Source organism: Oryctolagus cuniculus, chromosome 1, assembly GCF_964237555.1.
Source record: "Oryctolagus cuniculus chromosome 1, mOryCun1.1, whole genome shotgun sequence".
Lineage (NCBI taxonomy): Eukaryota > Metazoa > Chordata > Mammalia > Lagomorpha > Leporidae > Oryctolagus > Oryctolagus cuniculus.
In genome coordinates, this window is record NC_091432.1 from 116,464,007 (window position 1) to 116,486,579 (window position 22,573).

Here is a 22,573-nt window from a genome sequence, read left to right on the forward strand (position 1 = left end):
GACAGTTTATGAAACACATCCTTAAAAGGAAATTTATGTATAACACTACTGTTACTAAATATGTCAAAAGTAACAGTTCAAAACCATTCCAAGAACTTAGATGACTTAAGTGCAAACATACAATTTGAAAGTATTTTTATTCATAAGTTATGTATTTCTGCATCATGCTTCTCGATATAGCCCTTCAAAGCTAAATTACCACTTTGCAATCAACTTATTTTCTTTTTCTTGTCAGCAAATATAACCAAAATGAAATAAAATGACAATTCAAAACTCAAAAGTCAGCAAAGCTATTCCTTGGCCTGAACAAGGGACACACACATTTGACACCCTGAGTGCTTCTGTTTAGAGGATTGTGCCTTGCAGTATACCACCTGTAATAATTTCACTGCTGTACCAAATACACGCAGCAGCCCTCGGTGGGTGGAGACTGTATATGATGGTGCTCTTCTGGGTCCCTCATTAATCAGGTGTCTCAAAAACCAGCACTGACTCAGCAGCAACACTCACCAATTAGCACCTGCCCACTCTTCATAGCAGCTCCTCCTGGCAGCAGGCCGTGGACCACGGGTCTCTCTCCCTCGCTCTGCTTTCCAGCTCTTTTCCAGCTCCATTTGGTCTGATGGATAATGCCAACCAGCACTTCCAGAAGCTTGAGCTGCTCTTTGGCTTTCATGACAGTTAGCTTTTTGGGATTTACATAAACAGTCACATCTTTGTACCGTTGCTGGACAACGACTCCTGTCTTCTGATGTGACTGATGCTTTAGAATGGACACTGGCCCATTGTCTGTGCTATTTTTTTTTATTGTAATGCTTGGGGCAAAAGCCTTTTGCTTTTTAAAATTTTCATAAACCGCTTGAGTTTGGGTTCACACTTTTTTCTTTCTTTGTAATCATCCTCTTCAATGATAATCTCACGTTCACTGAACCTCATGTGGTTCACAGTCGGCGACTCAGGCAGGAGGGTTTCCTCTTCGTCCTCAATTCCAAGTAAAACAGCTCCCCATTCTTCTGCACGCTGTCAAGCCACTCAGGCTCAAGATCATCAGAATGGCTACTCGCCGAGGAGCAGGAACCCGAGTCGCTGACTGGGTCTTCAGAATCACATTCCTCATCTTCTTGGGAAGAGGGCTCTCCAGGGAGCTCCTCTGGGCTCCGAGGCAACTCGCACAAAGCTGGAGACGCTATGGTCACGATGCAGCAGCTACAAGTGGAATTCAAATCTCTACTGCTGCGGCTTCCAGGGGCCGCCATGTTGCCGCTCTGACGACTTTATTTCTTGACCTGCCTACAATTTGATCTATCATTATGCAATTATCAGCCTTTGATATTATCTCCTATTTATTAATGTTTGAGAAGGCCAATAAAAAGCACTCAACACTTGCATTTCCCTCCAAACACAGAAATAATTGAGATTAAAAACAAAGGTGTTGGGGTAGTTGTTTAGCCTATCAATAAGAATGCCGATTAAGACACCCTCATCTCACATCAGCATACTTGGGTTTTATTTCTCTCCGTAGCTCCTTGCTCCAGCTTCCCTCAAACGTAGACTTTGGGAAGTTGCAGAGGTAGTTCATGAATTTGGGCTTCTGTCACCCGTGTAGGAGGCTCTAATTGGGTTCCCTTCTCTCAACTTTGGTCCCACCCCAGTTCTGGCTATTGTGGGTATTTGGGGAATGAAAGAGTGGATTGGAACACTCTATTTGTCTGTCTCTTTCAAATAAATAAAAATAAAGTGGTCAAAGTACAGCAAAATAACAACTTAGTTACTGATGATTATTGAATTAAAGAATTATGGTTTAAGTCTGTGGCTAAATATATGTAATTTTTTCCCAAATGAATACATTTGGATTCCCCTTATCAAGTCTCAAGGATCTCCATAAAGATTTTAATTTGGATTTCTTTTAAGTCATATGACAATATGAGTGATGTATCACACTACAGCTGACTTTATCCATTTCTAAACCACATGATAGTATACTAGTTCTACTGTTAGCAAGCAAGCTGGGCATTCAGGTATGCATCTATACCTATGCTGTGTTATGAGAAAATAAGAAGACTATATATGACCCCAAATTTCAACAAAGTGATTAGTGATATTTTAAAGAAAGTATTCCTATTCTAATGAGTTGTGGTTTCAAGGTATTTTGAGATAAAAGATCTGTAGAAGATGTAGAAGATACATCTACCTATTTGCAGATACCTGAATAATGGACCTGGGAAAGACCTTCTTTTAAAACAATGATTAGAGAATAAATATATAGTTCACAAAAATACCTGTCTATAGAGTAATTCTACAACATGGTTTGATGTTATGAGGGTTATCATTGATAGGAGAAAGAAGATATGGTATAATCTTTAAAAAGTCTCAAAAATTTTACAATCTTTGATGTTAGAGAAAAAGAGTAAATGCATACAAAGATTAGTATTTAAATATTAATAGGAACATTATTCATAATATTAAAAAATTAGAAATATCTTAAATGTCTATCATCTGGTGATAGAGTAATCAAAATATTGTACTGTGATGGCAAGGAAATATTATTTGGCAACAAAAAAGATCATCTATTTTTATATGCTACAGTAATGATGAACCTCAGCAACATTGTGCTAACTAAAAGAATTCAAAAACTGACATATTATATTATTCTATTTATATCAAATGCCAAGACAAAAGAATTTTAGAGACAAAAACAAGTTAGAGGTTTCATGGGGAAGAGAATAGGAGTGAAAACCAATTGCAAAGGGGCTCTAGGAGATTTGGGAGGAAATGTTTGAATTTTGGAATGCAAATGATGGAAGTGAAATGCAAAGTATTTTGCTTTTAAAGGCAACAAATAAAGATGAGTTTAAAAAAAAAGAATTTGTTGCCAGTGAACAAAACAATAGTACTTTAATTTTGAAAATAAAAGAACAAGAAACATAAGACTTACCGTATTTATTTGTAAAATCAAGAATGAAATATTTATTACAATTAGTTAGGTTTTTTTTTTTTTGACAGGCAGAGTGGACAGTGAGAGAGAGAGACAGAGAGAAAGGTCTTCCTTTTGCCGTTGGTTCACCCTCCAATGGCCGCTGTGGCCGGCTCGCTGAGGCCGGCGCACCGCGCTGATCCAATGGCAGGAGCCAGGTACTTATCCTGGTCTCCCATGGGGTGCAGGGCCCAAGCACTTGGACCATCTTCCACTGCACTCCCGGGCCACAGCAGAGAGCTGGCCTGGAAGAGGAGCAACCGGGACAGAATCCGGGGCCCCTGATCGGGACTAGAACCCGGTGTGCCGGCACTGCAAGGCTGAGGATTAGCCTAGTGAGCCACGGCGCCGGCCTATTACATTTAGTTAGAAGTCAGTATGTTTTTTTAAATTTTTATTTGATAGGTAGAGTTATAGACAGTGAGAGAGAGAGAGAGAGAGAGAGAGAGACAGAGAGAAAGGTCTTCCTTCCATTGGTTCACCCACCAAATGCCTACTATGGTCGAAACTGTGCCGATCCGAAGCCAGGAGCCAGGTGCTTCCTCCTGGTCTCCCTCATGCGGGTGCAGGGGCCCAAGCACTTGAGCCATCCTCCACTGCCTTCCCAGGCCACAGTAGAGAGCTGGACTGGAAGAGGAGCAACCGGGACTAGAACCTGGCACCCATATGGGGTGCTGGTGCCGCAGGTGGAGGATTAACCAAGTGAGCCATGGCACCAGCCCCTCAGCATAAGTTTTAAATAGACAGATTGAATTAATATCTGAGCTCTTTGACCTTTGGAATGAACTTTGGTGATTAAATTTTTGAGTTTTATTTTTAACATTAAAAAGTAACGTCTGACAAGGATGCAGTGATAAAATAAAAGGATTTTAATTTGTTTGGTTTAATTTTTTTTCCTGGTGAGTAGCAATTACTAAATCAAAACCATGGAGAGGAGAGTCTTTTTGTATTCACTCTGTCATTAAGAAGGGAAATAATTACAAAAATGTTGCTACAAATACTCAATTTTTAAAATTATATATATATATATATATATGATTTATTTTTTGAAAGGCAGAGCCACAGAGGGAGAGGGAGATACAGAGAGAGATCTTCCATCTGCTGGATCACTCCCCAAATGGCAGTAAATGGCCAAGGCTAGGCCAGGCCAAAACCAGGTCCAGAAGCTTCTTCCAGGTGCCCCATGTGGATGCAGGGGCCCAAGCACCTGGGCCATCCTGTGCTGCCCTTCCCAGCACATGAGCAGGGAGGTGGACCAAAAGTGGAGCAGCCAGGACAGGAAGTGGCACCCATATGGATGCCAGTGCTACAGAAAGCGGCCCCAGCACCATGCCACAATGCAGGCCCCTAAGAATACTTATACCTCATTGTAGTTCCCACTTTGCATCTTCTGAATTATTTCAAAAGGAATTTAAACCATAATATTTTTAATAGGCCTATGTGCATGTTTCCATGGACAGTCTATAGACACAGCCCTACTAATCTTTGTCCATTAGAATACATTTTCTAGGCCACAGTTAGAAAATGAAAGCAGATACATTTTGAGTTCTTACGATACACATTGAAAGAGTTACAGCAACTAGAACACGTAGGGGAAATACCATTAGTAGTCTAATAGGAAAATAAAAGAGGATTTTTCATGTAAATAATAAAAGAACTTGTGGAAGTGGTAATGGGGAATTATTAACCTAACTGTAGTAAAAAGTTACAGATCTGTCTGGGTTTGCTTTGCTAACATTGGATGGAGTTATTACCTCTTTGTGTGGGAAGAAAGGAGGGAAGGGAGGAAGGTCTGCAGTCTAATTGCTCCCTCTGTTCTACACTCCTGAGTCAGCGATCCCTGGAGAACAGGCTCCTGAAGGAAGCCAAGGAGATTTATTCTCTCACTGTGGGGGTGATTGCTGCACTTTCCCTCTGGGCTCAGAGACACTGCTGGGTGTACAGGCAGGAGTGGCTGAGCCTGAGCAAGAGGAGCACCCAGCTTTTCTGGCCTTGGAACCTGGTTCTTCTGCTTCATGTCTCTCCAAAGGGGACAGGGCAGGTGGTGATGGGACCTAGGGTTTCAGCCTCAGTCAGCCATACTTACCTACAATTTCTAAGCACCTCTTTTCTGGAGCACTTTCCCCTCCTCATCCTCCCAGGGTGATGTGCACTAGAGGAAGGAGGGGAGAATGTGAGAGCTGGCTGTATTTGAGTTTGGACTAATGCCGACCAACTTGACTCCATGGCATTTTCTTAAGGTATTATCTGATTAAGGAAGCTTAGCTTTGAAAACCTCTAGGGCGATGGCGCATCTTCAGCCAAATTGCAGTCAAATTGCTGGAGAGACATTAATTCTGTACTGAAAGATGATGACTGTTTTAATATTGGTGAATGTTCATGATACATACTGTCTTTCTTTGTATCCCCTAGACAATTCTCAGTTGCTCCAGCTACCAATGGAGATAGTGGTTTCATAAATCAATCACATCAATAGGTAACGCCACAACTGCTCCAAATCAACCTAAAATAACTTTGTGGAATAAAAACTCATTAAAATCAGAATATCAGTATCTTGGATAGATTTTTTTTAACCAGGGTATGTAGAAGCAGAGGCTACACTAGGTACTTACATGAATTGGTGTTCATCCTCATCAGAAGCACATACATTAGGGTACTAATTATAGAGACTCAGGAAGATTTGGAGATTTTTTTCCAAAGCTGTCTGAAGTCAGAAATGGTGTTTAAACACTGATAGAATCAACTGTAAGGTTTGCTTGAAGCTCTCAGGCATCTCTAGTGTTATCTGTGTCTTTAATTTTGAGGCAACACATGGACAAAGAAATGATGCACTGAAGGTCACGTGTTAATTAGTGTCAGAATAGAGCTGGCTCCTACTAGGAAGTTCCTGAGAGCAAATAGGTATTACCAGATTGCAGCAGAATCTATGCAGGCATTTAGTTTTTTGGGAGAAGGTCACCTTGGTGAGACCATTCTGGGATCTTGCAGGATGAACTAGACTGAAGATGAGGAACCACACATCAATAACTGAGTTTCTCCTGATGGGAATCCCTCACACAGAGGGACTGGAACATGTGCTCTTCATGGTATTTTTGGCCTTCTATCTGCTCAATCTGCCAGGGAACCTGTTCATACTGCTGGCCATCTTCACATCCTCCAACCTGCACACCCCCATGTATTTCTTCCTGGGAAATCTGTCAGTGCTTGATATCTTTTTCTCTTCAGTGAGTTCCCCCAAAATGATGCTCTGCCTCATGGGGCAAGACTGCACCATCTCCTTCCAGGGCTGTGCCTCCCAGCTCTTCTTTTACCACTTCCTGGACTGCACCGAGTGCTTTCTCTACACTGTGATGGCCTATGACCGCTTTGCAGCCATCTGCCACCCGCTGCGATACACAGTGATCATGAACCACCAGGTATGTGCCTTCATGACCCTCGGCACAAGGTTGGGGAGCTGCCTGCATGCATCTGTCCTCACATACCTCATCTTCAAGTTACCCTACTGTGGCCACAATGAGGTGGACAATTTTTTCTGTGATATTCCGGTGGTGTTGACCCTGGCCTGTGCTGACACCTCTCTAGCCCAGACAGTGAGTTTCACCAATGTGGGCATTGTTGCCCTCGCATGTTTTCTTCTGATCCTGGCTTCATACACTCGCATTGCCATCTCCATATTGAAAATCAGCTCCTCGGAAGGCAGGCGCAGAGCCTTCTCAACCTGCAGTGCCCATCTCACTTCCATCCTGTTATTCTACGGACCCGTGGTCCTCATTTATCTCCGCCCTGCCTCCAGTTCTTGGCTGGATTCTGTGGTTCCGGTGTTGAATAATATTGTTACCCCTTCCCTGAATCCTTTGATATATTCCTTGAGAAACAAGGATGTCAAGTTGGCTCTGAGAAAGGCACTGATGCAAGGAGTTCCTACTGGTGAAGAATAGCCTTCATGTTGCTCTCTGTCTCCATAGTTTTGCGTCACATTTATTTGGAGACAATTAGTCTCTCACGCTGCATGTGATTACTAAATGATGTTCAGGACAAACCGGTGAGATCAAGTCCACTCTGGCGTGATTTATGGCTATACCCATGTGTTTGCTCATCTAATTTAACAAAATCTTTCTCAAATGTTTCCTTGATTCCATGTATTGTTCTATGCACTTTACAAATGCTGACATACTTAATTAATATAATAATCTTATTATGTAAATAATATTATTATCCCAGTTTACTGAGGAAGACATTAGTGCACTGAGAGTTAGGGCACTTTTGCCAGGAAGTTGAGGAACTAGGACTAAGGCCAGAGGGTTTGATCTTGTGCTGCTGCTACCTGTTTTGTGAGATTTATAACACAAATTTTAATTTTTTCAGAAATTTCCTTTCAATTTTCATGGGATTTTCACCATTTTGCCAAAAGATCTTGCAGTTCATTGGGTTTTCTCCACCTATTTCTAAAAATTTTTTATTTAATATTTTGATGGAACACATGTGTTTGAGTCTGATGTAAAGAATTCTTGGATGGACGATCTCTGTCTTTTTGTAAATTCGCTTTATTATTTTCCTAAACCTGTGTATGTGAATATCATTAAATTTGTTCACCTTATATAAATAAAGAAATTAAAAAGAAAAGAAGGAAAAACTATACATGAGTTTCAAATTTTTTAGTGAATATCTGTTTTTTTCCTGGAACTTTTTGATGTGCCATCATCCTGTTCTACAGGTTTCCTTTTTTTCCCCCACAGAATGTATAATAAAGCTCTTTTTATATCAGTGAACATAGGTCTACCTTATTCTTTCATGTAGGTGAAGAAGTCCATCGTATGAAATACCCATATACTATATGGGCAATTTCCTGTTGATGGACATTTTAAGATTGTTCTTACATTTCTTCATATTAGTGTTTGTATATGTATTTGTTTTCCTATAGTCTCCTAGCCTATTGTATATAAAAGAAAACCAATTTTATGTACTTTAAAAAATCTTCTGGGATTAAAAGGAAGTGTTGAGTTTGACTCCTTTGAATGTAAATACATTGGAAAGCTTATGTCTTTTAATATACTCTTCCTATAGAGAATAGAACCTATAGTGAGGAAAAATTAAAAATAAGAGTTGGGAATAGAAGCAGGTCACAGACTTATACTATAAGTCCTTCAAATGACTTACAAATTATGCAGTGTCAGAATCACAGGATCAAGATGTAGGCACAACACCATCCTAATGGGCTGAAGACCAGTATGGGGCTCCCAAGAAGGAACACATAACTGCTTTCCATTACACCACAGTGAGACAATATGATGTGTGTCTTCAAGGGATCAGAGAAAATTAGCATGCATTTCAATTCAACATGCAACGTATGATAAAATACTTCAGTTTCATCTTATTATCACTTATCTCTAAGGGCTTTTAGTACCCTCGCTGTTATTTATGATTAGGTAAGCTTTCATTTCTGATTAACTGTGTGATTATTTGGTTGCTATATGGGTTTTGCAACAATAATTATGGGTTGTTTGGTGATTTGATATTGTGTCATTAACACTATCTTTGTTTTTACCTTTTCTTAAGTAGTTCTAGTCTAATTTCCACTCAGAAACTTACTGATTGTCTTTTGATTGGGTATTAGGGAGTGAAAGGAATAAAGTAGAAAATTTAATGCTGAGGTTCTTTCATTGTGCTCCTTAGGCCATAGCCTAGGGTATGAAAGATCTAAGCATAGATGTCAAGGTTTCTTGAAGCAAAATAAACATCTTTTTAATTCTTATTTAGTACAAATCTTTTGAAGTATCTTCATACAGATCTCTTACAGATACCCTGATCTTGATGGTGAAATATCCCAATAAGCCCCATATTAAGCTGAAAATCTTGTAAGTCAGAAGTGAATTTAGTCCATATAAGCTCTAAACATCATAGCTTAACAATACCATACATTATAGAATATTGGTTGTTTCTGCTAAAGATGGCAGGACTCACTGGTTACTGTGACTCACTTCTGCCTACATCATGAGAGAGCATTGAACTGTATGTTGCTATCCAGGGAAAAGTTCAAAATTCAAAATGTCAAGTATAGTTTATACTAAATAGAGTGGGGATAAAATTGTGTCTTTGCAAAAATTAATGAAAAGAAAAGAAGGGAGGGAAGGAGGAAGGCTGGGTGAGGGAGAGGATGAGGGAAATGTGGTTATCATCCTAGAATCATACGTATGAAATACATATCTGTTCCCTTTCTATTAATAAAAAGAAAAAATATAAAATTGTCTTAGAGTGAATCGTTCATGCACATTAGCATTTCCTTCTTCTTGGTCTGATAAATCATGTGGTCTAAAGATTGCAATCAACATTATCTATTGGAAATATTTGAGATATTTTTAAAAGATTTATTTTATTTATTTGAAAGACAGAGTTACAGAGAGATGTAGAGACAGAGAGAGTGGTCTTTTATCCTCTGGTTCACCCCCATATGGCCAGCCACAACAGCCGGAGCCGTGCCAATCTGAAGCCAGGAGCCAGGAGCGTCTTCCAGGTCTCCCATGTGGGTGTAGGGGCCCAAGGACTTGGGCCAACTTCTACTGCTTTCCCAGGCCATAGCAGAGAGCTGGATCGGAAGAGGAGCAGCCTGTTCTAGAACTGGCACCCATATGGGATGCTTGAGCTTTAGGCCAGGGCTTTAACTGGCTGCGCCACAGCACTGGCTCTAATAGTTGAGATCTTATGCAAGTACTATTATACCTAAACAAATTCCAGGAAGGAAACAAGAAAATATTTAGGCAAAAAAAATCAGCTTTTATAGGCACTCCATGTGAGCAAGATCATATGATAGTTGACTCCCATGCTTGGTTTAATCCAGCTATCCCACTACTGGTTATATATCCAGGGGAAATACAAACATTCTGTCAAAAAGACATCTCTATCTCCATGTTTATTATAACACTAATCAAAATAGCCAAGAAATGGAAGAAAACTAAGGGTCTATCCGTTGATGAATGATTAAAGAAAATGTGGCATATATGCACAATGAACTACTACTCAACCATAAAAGGATGAAATCTTATCACCTGCAACTGAAGAGTTGGTAGATGGAACTGCAAGCTATTAAGTTAAGTGAAATAAGCTATTTTTTTTATTCTTTTACAGCGTTGCCAACTTTTGTCCTTGTTTCTTGTGTACACGCTGTTTACTTGCTGATTTTTGTTTTAGGCTTAAGCAGAGTTGAATGTATTTGCTTTTTCTTTCTTTATGATCCACAGCAAAGTACACAAAACATAGTAAGGGTAAAATGATTGCTGATGTGAATGTGGGAGTAAGCAAAGTACATGCTGAAATTTAGACTTAAAAGTGGAAAAAAGAATAGAAGGAGAAAATGATGTTCTAACTGAAATAGATTTAGCAATTATTTTAGTAATAACCAAACTAGATCTTTGTTCTTCAGAATTGATTTGTCAGCTAATAAACATATACAATTCAAGTGTTTCTATTTTGCTATGGTAAGAAAATCACAAGTGTAACTATCAATGTGGAATATCACCCTGAGTAATATTTTAATGCAATCTAAATGGAACAGGAAAATTGTTTTTCAAGAAAGATTTAAATTCATGTTATTTATTTTAAAAATTGAAAAACTGTAAATCAAACCATTGGCATGCCAAGAACAGTCTGCTAGGCATTACATATTGAATTCATACTAGAAACCAAGCTAAACATCTTACGTGGTGACATAAACAGCTTTAACTTCAGGTAGGAATAATGCATGCCATCAGAAAAAGGACCTATTTCTGTTTGCTGTGGGAAGCAGGGCCCAGCTCCCACAACATGGCGCTGAGAGGGAGTAAACAAATTTTACACAGCGGCTTCGGCTGCTTCATCAATTTGACTAACGAGCTGCAGGAGCCGATCCTACCTCTGATTGGAAGAAAGCAGCGTGCTCAGCACGCGGGCAGCAGAGCATGGATTGGTGGAAGAGGACTATAAAAGGGGTCTCAACTGCACTTTCTGGGACAACTACTGTCTCCGGGCTGGTGGAGAGTTCGGGGGGTGGTTGGTTGGAGAGTCGGTTGGAGAGTTCGCTGGGGAGCCGTTATTTCGCTCTTCTCTTTACCTGTTCTTGCGTTGCTATAGAAAAAACCTACAGCAAGGGAAAAACAGCGTCCGATCCGGTGCCGCTCCTAGAGTGGAGGAGTGACAGTTTGCAATTAAGTTAGAAGATGCTGGCCATTGCTTAAGAATAACAATTGTCATCAATTACAAGGAAATATACTCCTGACAAACGAAAAGCATAAATGAGGGCTAAGGGGCACAAGGTGGATGAAACTTAAGTATCTAAATCTCTAATGATCAGTAAAAGATTATCTCATTTTTTTTTAAAGATTTATCTATTTACTTGAAAAGATTACAGAGAAGGGGAGAAACAGAGAAAGAGAGATTTTCCTTCTGCTGGTTCATTCCACAGATGGCCACAGCGACTGGGGCTGGGACAGGTCAAAGCCAGCAGTCAGGAGCTTCATCCTGTTCTTTCATGTGGGTGTCAGGAGCCCAAACACTTGGGCCATCTTCTACTACTTTCCCTGGCTATCAGCAGGGAGGCGGATCAGAACTGGAGCAGCCAGAACAAGCTGATGCCCGTATGGGAAGCTGTTGTGGTAGGCAATAGCTTTACCCACTATGTCACAATGCCAGTCCCAAGGATGTATCTTATTTATCCAGACAGTCAAAACATGGTAGGGAGAACTCGGAACCAGATTCTTGTATTAGAACCAAGTGGATTCTGTCCTGAAATTAAATCAGCATATTTAAGAATTTTTTAAAAATTGTATTTATTTGAGAGAAAGATCTCTCATCCATTCCCCAGTGTCTACAATGGCTGGAGCTGGGCCAGCATCCAGAAACTCAGTCCAGGTTTCCCATGTGAATGGCAGAGACTTAATTACTGGAGCTTTCACTCACTGCTCTGCAGGGTGCACAGTGACAGGAAGTTGGAATCCGGGGCACAGCCAGGACTCACACCCAGAGATTGTAATATGGGACGAGGGAGTCCTAAGCAGCTTCTGAAACACCAGAGCAAACATCTGGCAAGATCTCTGAGTGTCTGGAGATCTGTTTCAACCTCCAGGAGTAAGAGCTGTGTAATCTTCAGAAAATGATCGTAACTCTTCTGAGTCCAGAATATCATTTGTAAAATGAACTAATTCTAACCTATCCTCTGTGAATATGGTAATAATTAGGCAAAAAAAGGTGTTTGCCATATTAGACACTATCTAAATGCTAGTTCAGCTTTCCTTCATGAGCTGGTCTGGTTGGATCCTGAGAATGTGAAATATATAGGCCATTTAGATTTCCATATAAAACAAAATATTTTTCAAAAATAATTCTGATTTCCTATACTTCTTATAAATCTAGTATTATTTTTATATTTTGTTTTGTTTTGGATTTTGTTAAACACGGTTTCCCCAGAGTTACTCATAGTTTTAAAAAAATCATCCAACAGACAAAAGAATAAAAAAGCAATCCTAAAATTGAGAAGGGAAGGTAGGAAACACTAAAAGAAGATAAAGGAAAAATTCTAACAATGAAGTTAAAATGATGAGATCATAATTAATGTTCCACCCAATTTCAAGAAATAATAAACACCCAGGAGGACAGCACTGTGGCATAGCTGGTAAAGCCACCGCCTCAATGCCAGCATCCCATATGGGTGCAGGTTCGAGTCCCAGCTGCCCTTCTTCCAATCCAGCTCTCTGCGGTAGCCCTGGGAAAGTCCTCGGGCCCTTGCACCCACGTGGGAGACCTGGAGGAGGCTCCTGGCACCTGGCTTCAGATGGTCACAGCTCTGGCCATTGCGGCCAACTAGGGAGTGAACCTGCAGATGGAAGACCTCTCTCTCCCTCTGCCTCTCCCTCTCTCTCTGTGTAACTCTGAGTTTCAAATAAATAAATAAATAAATCAATCTTCTAAAAAATAAAAAAATAAACACCCCAGCAACCCATCACATGCCAGGAAGTTCATAAATACTTCTTCATTTATCTGTCAAAATCACTCCTTGAGATGCTACTAAAGCTCCATTTTAAAAATTACAACTGTTTTGTTCTGAGAAGACACCTGACCTGCACTCATACAGCTAATGAGAAACAGGTTGTTCTCCACATCAGCACCTTCTCTGGTGTGGAGCCTTCAAGGTGGGTCATCTCATTAAATTACAGATTCTTCCAGAATCACAAGCTACAAGGGAAATATTAGGAACTGGAAAAATGACATAATCAGGCCAAATTTCTTAGGCCAATAGAGAACAAAATGGATGGATGGGATATCTATGTAAAACAGAAAAATGGGTGGTCACAGGGGATTCACAAGCAGTGTGACTCCCAATTCCTTTAATGATTACCTTGACTATTGAGGACTGTGCGGAAACTTCTAAGCTCTCTCAGCATCAGGCATCTAATTGCTCCCTAAGCTCAGAGGGCTGCCGCCTGTTCAGTGTCGGGGGATACATCATGCATGGGGCTCCAGAGCCACCGTGATTTGCTTCCACAGCTACCAAGGTAGCAGCTAATTTCACCTCTGCTAACACTGAGGAAATAACCTTGGGTGCGGGGCTGCCAATCGGTGTGCAGCTTCATCTGTGTGTAATTCTGAAAGAAAGAGGCCCTGAGGGGTCTGCAGCTGGAGAACCCAGCACAGTTCCCCGCACAGGAGGGAAGAGAAGTGTTAGGGATGTGGAGCTCCATAAACCTATGTAACAAACTGAAGCTAAAGGGACAGAAAAGAAAACATTTGCTTTTCCTCCCTTGAGCCAGCTATGACCCTGTTGACCAGGTAGGTGCTTAGCATTTTCACCCTTTATCAACTTCCACTTTTTAACCTTCCCTCTAGAAATCTGGGTAGCAAGGATTGTTGGAGAAAGCACCGTTCATGTTCTTGCTCATTACTGACATTTGGTATGTTCATTCATTGGAATACTTCCTATTTTCTACATGTTTTAAAAACCTGTGAGATACAAGATTTGATAAACATTTTGAAGGCAGGAAAAATCCAATTTTTTTCTTTTTTTTAAATTTAATATATTTTATTAAGAGTGATTCTGACAGGAAAAGCATAGTAAAATAGTCCCTTTGGTATCTTACTTTGAAATTATAAGAAGGAATTTCAAAAATAGTAAATAAAATCTTAATCGGAAATTGTTACTTTATGAGGTTTTTTCAGGACTACAAACCTCATTTAACTTTTTATTAACAATTTTATTTTTATTCTAGTTAAAATATTTTTAACAGGATATAGAAATTGAACACATTTATTTGGTACCATATTCTGTTTTATACTTTGTATAATGTCCAATCAAGGTGAATACCTCTATCTCCTCAAACATTGAACATTTCTTTATGACAAAAACATTCAAAATCATGTCTTTTTTCTTTTTTTCTACTTAACATTTTCTTTATTTTTTAAAAATAGCACATTTTTAATGCACATTATAGTCAAAGGTTTAATGGCTCTATTAAATAAAGGGTTCAATAAATAGAAAGAAAAGCAGACCATGGTCTATCAGAAAAATGGCCAAGGGCTGTAAACAACAATCACATAAAAAGATATTCAATTTCATTCACATAAAGATTTTTTTTTGTTTTGAATTTTCATCTTACAGAAAGCCATGTTTATACTGCCTTAGAATCAACAACAAAGTAACTCATTTTCCCTTGTGCATCACTGATACCATTTGTTAGATTTTTATTTTGCTGTGTTTTAGATGGTTTGGAGGAGAGCTTACCTGGAGGGTACAGGGGCTGCAGGAGGCACTTAAATCAGGGCTCTCAATGTTCATCATCGCTTGTTTTTGTTCCTCAGAAGAATTCAGAGGGCACCTGTATGGATTCCCGGGGGATATGTTTAAACACTTCACTAAAACTGCAAGTTATTTGGCATTAGCTATACTCATGCCCACATTAAGTCAATACATTATAAGAATGCATTTTTTGTAATTTTTTTTATTTGACAGGCAGAATTAGTGAGAGAGAGAGGCAGAGAGAAAGGTCTTCTGTTGGTTCACCTCCCAAATGGCCGCTACAGCTGGCATTGAGCCAATCTGAAGCCAGGAGCCAGGTGCTTCCTCCTGGTTTCCCATGTCGGTGCAGGGGCCCAAGCACTTGGGCCATTCTCCACTGCCCTCCCAGGTCACAGCAGAGTGCTGGACTGGAAGAGGAGTAACCAGGACTAGAAGCCGGCACCCATATGGGATGCTGGCGCTGCAGGTGAAGGATTAACCAAGTGAGCCACTGCGCAGGCCCCACAAGAATGCTTTTATTCTTTTTTTTTTTTTTTTTTTTTTTGACAGGCAGAGTGGACAGTGAGAGAGAGAGACAGAGAGAAAGGTCTTCCTTTGCCGTTGGTTCACCCTCCAATGGCCGCCGCGGCCGGCGCGCTGCGGCCGGCGCACCGCACTGATCCAATGGAGGAGCCAGGAACCAGGTGCTTTTCCTGGTCTCCCATGGGGTGCAGGGCCCAAGCACTTGGGCCATCCTCCACTGCACTCCCTGGCCACAGCAGAGAGCTGGCCTGGAAGAGGGGCAACCGGGAGAATGCTTTTATTCTTGCCCAGAGTAAAAGAGTAAACAATGGTTGCTGGGAACCTGAAATATGTGACAGCTTATTAGATGTCTCAAACTGCATTTCCTATTTAATCTGCCTAACAACTTTGTGTGAGAGAGATACATAAACTGAAGGCATTGCTAAGTCTAAAACTCAGTCAGCAAGATCCTAGACTTAAAACCAAATATGACTGTCTTAAGAAACTTGTGTTGGGGTGAGCATTTGGTTCAGTGGTTAAGATGCTGCTTAGGTCCTGATTCTGCTTCTAATTCAATTTCCTGCTAGTGCACACCTGGGGAGGCAGCAGGTGTTTTCAATTAGCTGGGTCCCTGAAAGTCAGATTGAATTTCAGCTTCCTGATTTCAGCCTGGCCAAGTACCCACTGTGCAGGCATTTGGTGGAATGAACCAGAATATGGAGAATCTCTCTGTCCCTCTGTTTCTGCACATTCAAACAATTAAATAAACATAAAAATTTAAAACGGAATCTTGCTTTCTGAATCATCATTCCTGAATTGCCTCCTCTGGTCCAGACAACGATGGACTGCTCTTTGTCTTTCAAGGTTATTCATAAATATAATTATATTCAGTCATCACAGCAATTCTGTAAGGGAACTGTTATCTCAGTTCACCAAAAATAAGCATTTAGTGAGTACTCATTAAATACCAAGTATAGTTATAAGAATATCCCACTTTTTCAGCAGTATTTTCCTGTTTACTGCATCTTTATTTCCAACAACTAATAAATTCTTTTTATATTTATCTCCATATATTCCTAGTATAAAAGTCACATATCCCATTTCATCCTTTTCTGTACCATATTGTTGAAAGCTTTTTCCTAGGAGTAAATTAAAATAACTGCCTAGCGGTTGCTCTATATTCTTTTCCAATTCATTTGGCCTAACTGAAATTATTCAGAAACCATCATGCCTACCACTGCAAAGAGACAACTAATCCAGAGCACAGGAACCACCCGTGGCCATGCACTCTTTCTTCAACAACTTCAGCACAGATACAAGCTGAACTCAAGGCCAGATCACGCTCCACAGAAGACAGACAAAACAGGCTGGGAAAGAAAGTGAAAAATGAGTACTGACTTTATTCCAGTAAGAAATCCAAAAGGACTCAAAGACTCAGAGACCCAAAACAATAAACACATTCTCTATAGATTTGATACCTTGGGGTGGCAGTAAGGTAAATAGGTTATTAGTATATATTGTGATAATACTATTCTGCATTAAATTACCCAATGCACAAAGACACATGCTCTAAATGGCCTACCTGTGACTGTATGAATAATTTCTGTCCTATTTCAGGTATTATTGCATTAATTTCTTTTGACATCCTTTTCTCCAGTGAGGGAAATTATTATATAACACCAATTATGAAGATGTCCAGATCTTCTTCAGTCTTTTCTAGGTCAGAAATTCAATGCTTTTCACTTTGATGTATATCTAAATTCCTTGTGTCAGGCATGGAATCTGAAGTCTTAGGCGGCATTTGTTGAACTCATTGTTTTCTGGGATTAATGTTGAAACATTAATCTAAATACAACAGGATTCATTTCAGAGTATTTGAAAAATTGATTGATTCAAATAATGAATACTTCACTCCATGAGTGATGGGTGTATCTAGTATTGGGTGTATACCTTTGTTAGTATTTCCTGAATCTGACAGATGCAGTGATGAGCAAGAATAGACATGGTTTTATTAGGGAACTTCTAATCAAAGTGTAGCTATCAATCACCTCTAACCTTTCCTTCATGCAGTCATCTAGAAATACTGAAATGCCATCTATTCAACAGATCTTACAGTGATGCTACCATTTACAGGGCTAATTAGTCTGTTCTCGGGGACCAAGCAGTCCAATAGATCCTGGACTCAATTTCATCAAAATTTCTTATGTGTATATGGGTAACATTAATTTATATAACAACTTCAAATGTTTTAGAAGATGAAATTAGCTTCAAAAGAAAATCAGAAAACTTTACCAAGAGTTATAATTAGAAATCAGAGCAATTATTTTTACACAGGTTCATATACTTTGTGTATCTTTAAAAAACAGATCACAAAGCAACAATGAAATTGAAAACATCATCTCTCCTTGTGTGATTTACATGAAACTTCAGATGTAAGCACTGAAACAGACATGAGGCCAGGGTGCACCCTCGAGGTGATTTCATATTCTGAGCTTATTCAGTTACAGTTTTCCATGGAAATGAAATATACAGGATGGTGACTGTCAGGTAAGATGGTAGGGAATAATGGAGAGTTGCTAATAAATAAGCATAAAGTTTGAATACGTCAAAGATAAAGTTCTCGAGATCTGTTTCAAAATATTGTAACTATAGTTAGTATTTTATTATATACCAAAAATATTTTTTACTTCTATACATTACATTAGTTTTGATGATTGTTTACAGGTCTGAATAGGATTTTGTTTTTTCTTCTTACTATTTGTTGAACTCTACTTAGTGTAGGGTTAATCTTATGAGTAAAAGTAAACCATTGTAAAAATTGAGAGAGGGATTAGGAGTGGAAGGAGGAGGAAGGGAGGGAGTATGGGCAGGAGAGAGGGTAGGTTGGGAAATATCACTATGTTCCTAAATCTGTACACGTAAAATACATGGAATTTGTAAACCTTAAATAAAATAAGAAAATCTTTAGAGAAAGTAGATCTCAGTGCTGGCAGGTGGCACAGATGGTTCAGCAGCTGCTTGCAGTGCCAGCATCCCAGATTGCTGGTTCAAGTCCCTACTGCTGCACTTCCCATGCAGTTTCCTGCTAATATGCCTGGAAATGTAGCAGAACATGACCCTAGTACTTGGGTCTCTGCTTCTCCAGTGGGAGACTCGGATGGAGTTCCAGGCACCTGGCCTCAGCCTGGCTCAGTCCTGGATGTTGTGGCCATTTGAGGAGTGAGCCAGTGGATGGAAGATCTCTTTCTCTGGCTTTTTTTCTCTCTGTGTGTCACACTGCCTTTCAAATAAATAAATAAATAAATATTTTAAAAGAAAGATTTCATATTAGACATCCTTACCACAATAAGTGTTTTAATAAACATTTAAGCAGAAAATATATAAAAGTTGCATAATTAATATATTTTAGTTTTATTGCTCTAATGATTAAAGACTTCTATTTGTTAACAAAGATTAAAAATCTCAAATCTAAACATTGATAGGATGGTATTTCACTAAAAATGACAGTGTACATCATGCGACTTTGCTACTAAGCTCTAAGCAATGTAAAACACTGTAATAATAACCAAATCTGACACTGTTAATTACTTTTCAGGCAAAAGAAACATTGTCAGGTAAGTAAATGTTCAAACTAATGATTATATCTAATTAGAATGATTAATAAACCTCAAATATAATGCTCATTTCACTCTATCATATTGTTTTGTTCTGGCGAGAGCTATAGATGCCCAACGTGAAATTTGATGAAGATTCAGGACATTTGACCACATCTTTAGTAACATAGACAGTGTGTGAAAAGAAATCAGGAGGGTCAGGCTTCCAGGGTGATTTATAATCAGGCAATAATGGCTATATAATGGATCATGAACAATAATTAAATTATACTTAACTGTTTATAGTGAGGCCTTTGCTGTATTAACTATCCAATATTTTGCTATGTAATATTTCATTTTGCTTTGTATCTGTATTTATGAAGGACTATGATGCCCTGAGATATAAAGGCATATGTATGTTTACTGGCCTCTATTTGTCTATGTAAGAATTTTTAATTATCCATCACCTTTATGTTAAAAGTTTGGTGAAAATGAACGTAGGTATTGTGTCTCTTACAGTCAGTCTCCATGTTCATATTTACACACCTTTTATGAAAATCTAGACCACCTTTCTAGGAACATGAGGAATCACACACTGCTGAGTGAGTTCATTCTGCTGGGAATACCTCAGACAGAGGGACTGGAATCTCTGCTCTTCGTTGTCTTCTCGCTCATCTACCTCTTCACCCTGCTTGGAAATTTACTCATCCTTATAGCAATCATCTCCTCCTCTACCCTTCACACCCCCATGTATTTCTTCTTGGGACTCCTGTCAATTTTTGACATGCTGTTCCCATCTGTCACCTGCCCCAAGATGCTCTGCTATCTCTCTGGCCAGAGCCGAGCCATCCCTTACGAAGGATGTGCGGCACAACTCTTCTTCTATCACTTTCTGGGCTCCACTGAAGGCTGCCTCTACTCTGTCATGGCCTATGACCGCTTCGTTGCCATCTGTCACCCACTGAGGTACATGCTCATCATGAAACCTGGAGTCTGTATGGCCTTGGTCTTGGTAGCCTGGGTGGTGGGTGGCCTCCAGGCCACCACCTTGACCTTCTTTACCTTTCAGGTAACCTACTGTGGCCCCAATCAGGTGGGCCACTTCTTCTGTGACATTCCTGCTATTTTACCTCTGGCTTGTACTGACAGCTCCCTGGCCCAGACAGTGGGGTCCACTAATGTTGGCTTTCTGGCATTAATGCTTTTATTCACTGTTTGTGTCTCCTATGCACGCATTGCAATTGCCATTTTTAGAATTCGTTCAGCAGAGGGCAGGCGGAAAGCTTTTTCTACTTGCAGTGCCCACCTCACTGCAATCCTCTGTGCCTATGGACCTGTAATCATCATCTACCTGCAGCCCACACCCAATCCCTTGCTTGGTGCCGTGGTGCAAATACTAAACAACATTGTGTCACCAATGCTGAACTCCTTAATTTATTCCTTAAGGAACAAGGAAGTGAAAGGGTCCCTGAAAAGGGTATTCCAAAATGCTGTACTTATCATTTGAAAATAAAATACAGATAATATAATGGATTTTCACAATGTGTTGTCCAATCCAAAAAAAGACAGATTTCTTATGCTTTCCCTGATTCGGGATAACTAATGGAGTACCCAAAATGTAATGTGTTGGAGTGAAAGGACATGTTGAGATTTCATGATTGTTGCAGCCCTTGTCTCTTCTGTCTCTTCATACTATTTGTTGAACTCTTAGTGTCTGGTTAACCTTATGAGTATTAAGTAAACTGAAAATAGATATTTGTAAAAATTAAGAGAGGGAGTAAGAGGGAGGAGGAAACAGGGTTGGAGTATGGGTGGGAGTGAGGGTAGGGTGGGAGGATCACTATGTTTGTAAATCTGTATATATGAAGTACATGAAATTTGTATAACCTAAATAAAATTTTAAAAAATGGGTTGTCTGTTGACATTATCCTGCTATTTCCTCCACTCAAATAAACAAACAGAAAACACTTCATCTGAAAGCATTGTATTTTGTATGTCTAATGAGATTTTCTATGTTAGTGTGCCTGAGACTCCATGAAGAAACTCTGTAACTAATATTATCTGAAAAAACTCAACAACAATAACAAAAACCAATCCAGTTGAGAAATGGACAAAGGACTTTAATTGACAATTCACAAAAGAAGAAATACAAATGGCCAACAAATATATGAAAAAATTACTCAACATCACTAGCAATCAGTTAAATGCATATCAAAATCATAATGAGATATCACCTCACCCCTCTCCAAGTGGCTAAAATCCAAAACACAGGGAGTAACAAATGCTGGTGAGGATGTAGACAAAGGGTAACATTGATACAATGTTGGTGGGAATGTAAATTAGTGCACCCACTGTGGAAAACAGTGTGAAGATTTCTTTAAAAACTAGAAAAAAAAAACTAGAAATAGCCTTGTCATGTGACCCAGCAATCATAATACTGGGTATATACCCAAAAGACTTGAATACAATGTGTCAAAGAGATACCTGCACCTCCATTTTTACAGCAGCACTGTTTACAACAACCAAAACTTGGAACCAACCACGGTGTCCATTATCAGATGAGTAGAAAAAGAAAATGTGGTATCTATACACAATGCAATATCATTCAGTTATAAAAAAGAATGAAATTTTACCATGTGCAGCAAAATGGATGCAACTGGAGGACACCATTGATGCTTTTCATATAACTGGTGCTTAATTGTTTAATTTGGTGTTGACAGAGAAAAGTTTGAGAAATGTACCTAAAGTAACCCTCAGAGCATCTGCCTAGTATAATAATCTTCAATTTAACATTTATTGAATCCTTGTTACTTATTAGGCATGATGCAATGGCTCTGAATGTTTTGTTAACAATAATTATGCATATTTATGGATTATAGTGTCATAAATCATTACATGATGGTAGTTTCTAATTAAATTTTTTGACAGATAGAGTTAGACAGTGAGACAGAAACAGAGAGAAAGGTCTTTCTTCCATTGGTTCACCCCCCAAATGGCCGTTATAGCCGGCGGTGCGCCAATCTGAAGCCAGGAGCCAGGTGCCTCCTCGGGCTCAAGCACTTAGGCTGCAGGGCGCGCCAATCAAAAAGGAAACAAAGTTGCTAAGCCTTCGCTCAACAAGGCCGCTAAGCCTTTGCTCAAGTTTGCCGCACTTCTGCATTTCAGTGACTCAGTGTTTCCAACAATCCAAGATGTTCCCCAGGGGAGGTACCTAGCCTGACAGGAGACTTCCGTATTTGTGAACAGTTTGTGTCGTAGGCTGTGATTGGCCCTTGAGGGCGTGCCCGGCTCGTGTCCTGCCTTACCTTTCAGCTGGTTGGCTCGGTTCCCTTGTGCCCTGGACAGCCCCCTTTCTGTGTCTATAAAAGCTCTTCCCCTCCCAATATTGTGGAGAACCCAGCCGCTCCCTGGGCGTTGACTGATCTCCCGGCTCTGGTGTGGTTCCTTTGCCGCCTACACTCATCATCCCGCTCGGCCCCTGAGCTTCCCAGGCTGGCCCTGAGGAGCTCTATTGCACTGAGCAGGTCTAAAGGAAGAAGGGGCCCAAGCACTTGGACCATCCTCCACTGCCTTCTTGGGCCACAGCAGAGAGCTAGACTGGAAGAAGAGCAACTGGGACTAGAACCCAGCGCCCATATGGGGTGCGGGCACCCCAGATGGAAGATTAACCAAGTGAGCCACAGCGTCTGCCCCCTAATTAAATTTTTAAATACAATTTTTTGAGGGAGTTTATGCAAAAATTTATTT

The 22,573-nt window shown here is 39.9% G+C and overlaps 2 protein-coding genes across 2 annotated transcripts; both read left to right on the forward strand.

Moving 5' to 3' along the window:
* Positions 1 to 5,979: 5,979 nt before the first annotated feature.
* On the forward strand, positions 5,980 to 6,912 carry LOC100346076 (putative olfactory receptor 10D4). The gene has a single exon (XM_002708325.2). It carries the CDS (start codon positions 5,980 to 5,982, stop codon positions 6,910 to 6,912), a length of 933 nt encoding a protein of 310 aa, XP_002708371.2.
* An 11,885-nt stretch (positions 6,913 to 18,797) lies between these two features.
* LOC138846140 (olfactory receptor 10N1-like) lies at positions 18,798 to 20,333 on the forward strand. The gene has a single exon (XM_070060916.1). It carries the CDS (start codon positions 19,407 to 19,409, stop codon positions 20,331 to 20,333), a length of 927 nt encoding a protein of 308 aa, XP_069917017.1. The 5' UTR covers positions 18,798 to 19,406.
* Positions 20,334 to 22,573: the final 2,240 nt, after the last annotated feature.

Excerpts from the sequence above, each read along its gene's own strand:
- LOC100346076 (XM_002708325.2), top strand. The coding sequence starts at position 5,980 with ATGAGGAACCACACATCAATAACTGAGTTTCTCCTGATGGGAATCCCT.
- LOC138846140 (XM_070060916.1), top strand. The coding sequence starts at position 19,407 with ATGAGGAATCACACACTGCTGAGTGAGTTCATTCTGCTGGGAATACCT.